This window comes from Mesitornis unicolor, unplaced genomic scaffold (genome assembly GCF_000695765.1).
Source record: "Mesitornis unicolor isolate BGI_N332 unplaced genomic scaffold, ASM69576v1 scaffold3785, whole genome shotgun sequence".
Taxonomy (NCBI): Eukaryota; Metazoa; Chordata; class Aves; order Mesitornithiformes; family Mesitornithidae; genus Mesitornis; species Mesitornis unicolor.
The window spans coordinates 1-7,533 of record NW_010183283.1 but is presented as its reverse complement, the minus strand read 5'-3'; the positions used below and the strand labels follow the sequence as shown (position 1 = coordinate 7,533).

General features: G+C 56.1%; 1 protein-coding gene across 1 annotated transcript; it reads right to left on the bottom strand.

The window, feature by feature from the left end:
- Positions 1-258: 258 nt before the first annotated feature.
- Positions 259-7,529, bottom strand: UAP1 (UDP-N-acetylglucosamine pyrophosphorylase 1; the record flags this gene model as incomplete). The annotated part of the gene is made up of 9 exons (XM_010184059.1): positions 259-702; positions 955-1,021; positions 2,920-2,967; positions 3,422-3,610; positions 4,038-4,181; positions 4,549-4,742; positions 5,948-6,120; positions 6,400-6,575; positions 7,390-7,529. Coding segments are annotated over 9 exons (1,224 nt in total), but the record flags the coding sequence as incomplete, so codon positions are not given.
- Positions 7,530-7,533: the final 4 nt, after the last annotated feature.

Here is a 7,533-nt window from a genome sequence, read left to right as displayed (position 1 = left end):
ACCTGCCTGTGACCCCGCTGGGCAGCAGCTGCTGCTGCACTGGGCAGAGCAGAGCACTCGGTGTGACGCAGCTGGACCTCTGCTCTCTGAGCAGAACCCCTGTGGAAAGCCATCATCACTAAAACATCAGATGACAAACAGGAGGGACTCAGAGTTTAATCGGGTACTTCCAGTTGTGCAACGTACAAAGGATAACCAAAAGGGAGGACACGGGCAATGACAAGAACCCTATTAAAAAAAATAGTCATGTAGATTTGAGAAAAATAAAAATTCAAGATCAACCCCAGCCTCGTACCATAAAAATCCTCTGCATGTACAGTGACTATTACTATATACATGTTTAAAAATAAATGCCCACAGCCTGGAGTGCAAAAAGCAGCACCATAGCTGTGCTTTGTGGCAGGGGAATCCATAAAGTGTTTGGCTTTTAAATTAAAATATAAATAGAAGTGTACAACATGCCAAGAACCAAGTGGGTTACATCCTCCTCTGCACAAGGCCAGAGTGAGCAGGATCAGCCCCTACCAGTTACAGCTATAAACCTTCATGTGTCCAAATTCCCAGCCCACCAGGCGGGATGGGCAGCCTGGTTTGGGCACTGTGCCGCTGCTACATCCCGTTCTTCACCAGCTCGTGGATCCCATCCTCATCAATAATCAAAGGTGTGCGAAACTCTCGGTCCTTCACATACTTTTCCAGACCCTAAGGGAGAAAGAAGCAGCTCATTAGGAACGCCCCAAGCATCATCTGCTCTGTTGACCTGCTGAGCTGCTCACAGGTGGCTCTGGTCCCCTCCCATGCTAGCAGCTTGGGGGACGCTGCCTCAAAAAGATCCACAGTGAATTCAAGTCACGCTGTCATGGCTTACCCTCTCCCCAACCAGTACTTGCATGTGTGCCCCACCAGCCCAGCTCATCTGCAAGGGCGCCCGAGCCCTGCAGAGCCAGTACTCACCTCTCCACCGTAGGAGACAAGGGGAGAAATCTCACACTGGATCGGCAGGTCATTTGCATCTTTCAAGCTGCAGAGGAGAGAAAAAAAGAACAACAAAACTTCAGGAGGCTGAGCCACATCTCACCAGGGGATGCAGACAAGGCCCAGAGATCTCGCAGACGCCAGTGTGGGGTCAGCAGCTGGCTGGGGCACTGGTGGCTGCCGGCCCACACAGACCCCGCCAGCACAGAGCTGCCCTGGGTTAGTCAAGCCTTGCGTGCTCTCCACGGAGATGCGAGCTAAAGTTTAGATACCAGCAGTGACTGAAAGGGAAGACAGCTTTAGGTGCAGCTTTAATGAGGATCTACGTGCCTTTCCATGTGTGCAAATACAGCAGCACCTATGCCCCCAGCCTGGACCAAAGCTCTGCTGTATTTGATGCTGTGTGCAAGCCAGACACCCCTTCCCCCCGCTCCTGCACCCTGGGGGGATGAGATGCACTTAAGACACAGAGTAAGCCTGTCTGCTTGCTCAGAAATACTCCCTGCAGCACTGCCTGCTCCTGCCTTTGCCTCTTAGATCAGCTGCCTCAGATCGCTGTCCACTGCATGCCAGCCTGTGCTGGTGAGGATGGTGGCAGAACCACTGCCTGTCGCAGCCTGGCCCTGAGAACAGCCACACTGCAGGGCAGCCTCTGTAGGACCCCCTGGACACTCCCTGGATCCAGCCTGTATGAGCCTGGCTTGGGGTGCAGCCTGCAGAGCCGATGAGGAGCCACAGCAGCAGCCCAAGGTGCCTCTTCACACTCATGGCCAGACGGGATTCACAGGACAGCACCCATGACAACACTCCCTTCGCCCAGGTTGAAGCCCATGCCTGCTGCCACGCACTTGCTCAGCCCCCTCCTGTCCCAGCTGTGAGTAAATAAAATTCACTCATCCTAACCCAGCCTTCGGACCTGTCTTTTTTTTTGACTCAGATTCATTTCAAGATAATAGTTTTAAAAAAATAAAAACTTCCATTAACTGGCACTGAAGGATAAATGTAGGATAACGTCCATCCTTTATCTTACACTGTAACTAGTGTGATGGCCTAAACCTGAAAGCACTTGGAGTCTTGAAAAAAAAAAACACCAAAAAAACCAGAGACCATAGGTGTATCCTCCAGAAAGTAGTAGGAGATGCAACTTCTCCTGAAGGGGGAAGGCAACAAACTCACTTAGTCTGCAAGACATTTCCACTCATCAGCTCCGAGTGCCAGCTGCACAGACATGCCCTGTGCCTACAGAAGGATGTGCTGCTATTACAGAAGTTGCTTTATTGCTTCTGTCAACTTTCTCATTTATTTCCGTAAACTTCTGAGCACAGAGCCAGGGGCTTTCCTTGGTGTCAGTCTGGATCTCCAAAACTCAAGAGCTGAAGTCACACAAAGCACAGCTGGCCACCTACGTTGAGATTTGCACATGCTACATCAAAGGCTGCCTGACGTTTACGGAACGCTTTTAATCCCTCTGCAATCTGCCTGGACGCCCGGCAGACACCAGGAGGCAGCAGCCGTCTCCAGCCATGGGACCGGCCGGGATCAGTCCGGGCTGCACCACGCCATGGCGTGACGAACAGAGCAGTGTCATCGAAAGAACGTGCCAGTGCGTTTCACAACAGCATCCCGCCCATGGGGTGACCTTTGGGGGCTGCCTGCTACCCTGCATCCATACCAACGGCACAAACCCCTTTGAGTTATCCCCATCAGGGATATCCAGTTATCCCCAGGTGGGAGCAGACCGCCACCATGAGACGCAGCACCCGGTGTGACATGCCCCGCTCCCAGCATGCGGCCCCGAGGCCCCCAGCCCCGTTAGTCACTACGGGCGCCCGCTCACCAGCGCGCACCCATCGCAGCGACCGCAGCCTGTCGCGCTGCTTTGCCTACAGCCTGTTAGTACCTAAGCGCAGCCCCGCCACCATGCATGCTGCACGGTATAGTTACTTGTCATTGACTTCTGCTGGAGTGGCATCTGACCTTCCGTTTGGGATGCTACATGGGAATAAACAAGGGTTAGCAAGGGTGGGAAAAAACAGAGCAGGACAAGTCTGGGGTTTGCGCTTCTCCAAACACGGGTGGCAGGAGGTCTCTTGGTTGAGGGATGCTGTGATCCCAGCCTGGCTGCTACATGGATCTGCTGATGCTGGGGCTTTAGGGAGCCATCTCCTCCTTGCATGGGCAACCTTGGCTGTGCAATGGAGACTAGCAGGATTCAGTTCTCAGAGGCTGAAGCAAGAAGGAAAGCTACTGCTAATAGAGCGAGCATCCCTCCTGCAGCCACTGCCTGGCCTGCACCCAGCTCTGCCCCATGGAGAGAACAGACCCACAGCTGATGGCTCCAGCAACACCGGTTTCAGGAGCACTGAAATGAAGAAGGGCTGGGGACTGCCCGGCAGTTTATACCCTGCCCAAAGAGGACACAGGAGCAGTGGAAGCAGCAACTCACCGAGGGATGGCAGGGATGCGTGTGCCGTTTTCATCCACAAAGTGCCCCCCAGCATTGAGAACCCAGCAGTGGTGCAGAGACATCAAGGCGTGTCGGGCTGTGGTGGGGTTGTCCTTGCCATTCTGGCTGTCTGCGTTCTTCAGGGGAGAAAACTCATCCTCACGCAGCACCTCATACACCACAAACTTCCTTGGGGGCAATAGGGTAGGGGTCAGGTTTGGGAAATATGGCTACTTTCTGTTGCTTGTGTTTCTCCCCTGCCAGGGTGGGTGAGCTGGGGTCATGGCCCCCCACTGCAGCCCACACCCACAGGCTGTCCTCACTACCACAAAGGAGGAAGGAGAGGATCCGGGCTGTAAGGTCAGGGGATGGCTCCTTGGGACCAGGAGCAGGGCTGAGCTGAGCAAGAGGCACACAGCACCTGCCCCTCCTGCTGCTCATGTCCCTGCTCACCTCAGGGCACAATCGCCCACAGCTGCTGAACAGCATAGGAGCTGTCCCAGACCCCAGGCATCACCAGCAGGTACAGCCCTGGGGTCAGAGGCACCCCCCAGAGGCTCCCAGTGTTGCCCGAAGGAGAGACAGCAGCCTGCTCCCCAGAGAGAAAAGGGCGTACTTGGAAAACTGGAAGATGTCAAATACAAATTTTTCCATCTTGATGCCGTTGGGCTTCTCAGGTTGGATCAGCTGCCCTGTAGCTATGTCCACGTGTGGGATCTTCTTCTCAGCTACATGGTGCTGCAGCCGTGGCTCATAAGTGCTGCAATGGGCCAAGAAAGAGCTGTCACTCACTCGAACAAGGCACGACCCCAGCCCCCTGCCTCAGACCTTGCTGCGGCAGGTCGGCTGCTCTGCCCTGATCCCCAACCACCCCAGGTGTGGGTTGCTCCATGGCAGCCAGAGATGGCCGGGGGAACCTTATCTCAAGGAAGGACCATGCAGAGAGGCAGGGGTCAGGGAACATGTGCAGGGGCAGGGACCAAACCCCACAGGCCTCATCCCAGCACACCTTCAAACAGCTAGAGCTCAACCAGTGGAAAGCAAGGTGCAGCCGGACATGCAGATGGCTCTGCTCAGCACCGGTGCTCCTCCTCCAGCAAGCCAGCAGCACCCCAGCAGGCCCTTACTTGACCACATCTTTGAGGAAGGCGGTGGTGAAGTAGTGATTGGCGATGTTGCCCGCGTTGAAGAGCAGCCGCCCGTCCGGGCTCCGTTTCTGGGCAGTGGCCAGGGAGATCTCGCTGTACTCCACTACCTGGTAGACACCATCCACTCGGCACACCACACCGACCGGCTCCGTAGGGTTGGTCTTCTCCACCACCTGCCCAAGAGAAGCACTATCAGGGAAAGACCCCCAAAGCCCCACACTTCAAATACACCCCCCGTTGTATCTAGCAGTGCCTGTGGAAGCATTGTCCTACATAAGAAAGGGGGCGTTAGGCAGGGATAGTGATGCTGGAGCCCTCCCCTCCAAGGTGCTTCTGGTGACAGTGACCAGAGGAGGGTGAGATGGCAGGGCTGGGTGACAGGGTGTCAGGCACACCCAGAGGGTGCGGACAGGATCTGGCACCGAGCCCGAGTGCAGCTAGCAGAGGGCACAGATATTTTTAGCACCCAGCCCGCACATGAACAGCGAGCTTGCCGCACACAGGCAGGCGGCTGCTGGCTCAGCAGAGCCATCCCCCCACACCTGACCTCCCTCCTCTTCCTCACAACCTACAAACCCCTCTCTTGTCACATGTCCACCCAGCAAATCCCTACCCGTCACTGCCACCACAGCAGGGTGGTGTGCAGGGTTGTAGGACTTTTTCCTTTCTGCATGCTAGGGTTTAGTTCCTCCTTCTCTCTCATAAGCCAGAAGGAGGAATTGCTTTCCCTTTCCCAGCAGGCTCTCCAAAAGCTTCAAGGCCAGCAAGCCCTCTCACCCGTTTGCCAGAGCCAAGCCCAATGCAAACACAATCAGACAGCCCCTTTGGCTGTTAAACCAGCCTTTAAGTAAAGCTTTGGGTGTGCAACATCCTACTCGTGAGACATGGGGCTGGGCTCAGCGTCAGCAGTCAAATGCACCCATCGTGTCCTGGTCTGGCACCCAGGACGTCACAGCTAGCGACAGCTGGCAGCCCACAGCAGGGATCCTGGCTGCCCACACTCCCCACAGCTGCCCAGCATCCGGGTGGGAACTGGGCAGTCCCGCAGGGCTCCCCAGCAGCTCTTGGCTCTGAGGACCAGGGAACCTGTAAACTCTAGAGCTCTCAGTGCCACATCCCCATGCAAGGCAGGAGGGGAGCAGTGCCAGGCAGGGGCCAGTGACACCCCACATCCCTCAGGATGCCAGATTCAGAGGCAGGTGGGAGTCAGGCAGCATGTGCTACTCCACACCAGTGAGCTCCCAGCACTTAGCTGTCCCTCCTGGCTATGGCAAGCCAGTGAAGCTTCCTGGCGAGAAATCAGGGAAGCCAGGCAAAGAGCAGGACAAACCCCACCTTGCTCCAGGGAAGTAGCACCTGCCTCCCCCTGAAACCATACCTTGGCCCCGCAGTCCGCTCCCTTCTCCAAGCAGAACCCAATGAACCTGGGGTCAGCCACCTTCACCAGGATGTTGTCCACACAGTAGACGTGGACGCTCTGCACACCCCTCCGCTCCATGTCGTCCACGATTCCATGCACCCCCAGTGCCCGGTACAGGCCCCCATTGCCGTCTGAGAAGGGAACAAACCATTAGGGCCACAGCAACACCCAGCTGCTCTGTCAGCCACCCATGCTCATCCTCCTTCCCCACAGAGACTAGGTGGAGGGTCACCAGTACAGCCATACCCCACCCTGGTCCTCCTCGCCAAGACAGACACCTCCCAGCCTGCATCATCCATGGGCCACATCATGCTGCAAGACTGCCCTAAATAGGCTCGAGCTCCAAAAGCTTGTTCTCAGCACTGTGTCTCATCCCCACGCATCCCTCCCATCAGCACCCAAGCACCAACCTGGTGCCATGGCAATCTTGCCCTTCTCCTCCAGCAGGATTTTCCCATCAAACCCCAGGGCAGGCAGCATGCCCTGCTGGAAGAAGATGACATTTTCTTTTTTCAAGCCAAAATAGCGATGCTTCAGGAAGAACTCCTTGGTGGACTCCATAGTCCGGCCACTTGTCATGATGTACCTGTCACAGCACACAAGAGACCAAATGAGCAGGGAGGAGAGGGGGTCTCACACCCCTCATCCCAAACGTGGGAAACTGCTTCAGTCTGTAACACCCAGGACAAGCTCCTTCCCCCCCACAGACATCTAGAAGGATCTGACCCCCTGTGGTCCCACCTCTTTGGCAAGCCAACAAATGGCTTCACCTCTCCTTACAGCATGCATCTTCAAAACCCGACCACACTCTGTGTGCTGGGGGGACACCCAGCTGCAGTGGCCAGCTCCCACCATGATGCCAGACTCCAGCTCATAGCATCACTGCAACCTCTCCCCTTCTTGCGTGGCTGGCGTACCACGCAGCAGCCATGACACATGTTCTCAAGAGCCGTGACGTTGAGTCTAACAACGCAGAACCTGCCAGTGCCACCATCTGGGCCTTGACCCTCTAACTCCAACAGGCTATACCCATAGCAATAGCACTGGTGTTAGGAGGGTCTATACCAACCCATGGGTCCTTGGCCTGCCAAGAGGTTCTGTGCCAACCCACAGGTCCCTGGCCTGCTGACACCAACAGGGCCTATGCCAACACATGTGACCTTGACCCACCGATGACAACCAAGGTGGCTTTAGACCCAGCCAACACCTATGGAGCAATGCCAATCCACGAGCCCTTAACCCATAAACACCAGTTGAGTTGACACCAACAAAGCCTTACCCAACACCAATCCATGACACCTTGGCCCACCAGTACCAACAGGGCCCTGCCTACCCCACCCTATCCATCATGTCCCATCCCAGGGAACCCTGATCCACCAAGGCCAGTGCCGGGTGCTTACCAGGGAATGTGGCAGGGGGTGCCGTGCTGCTCCTCTGCCAGTTGTCCCCGCCGCAGGCGCTGGGCCTGGAGGTGGAAGAGGGTCTTGCGGGAAGGCAGTCCCACGTCGCACATGCCCTTGGGGTAAGGGACGCCGAGGCGGGTG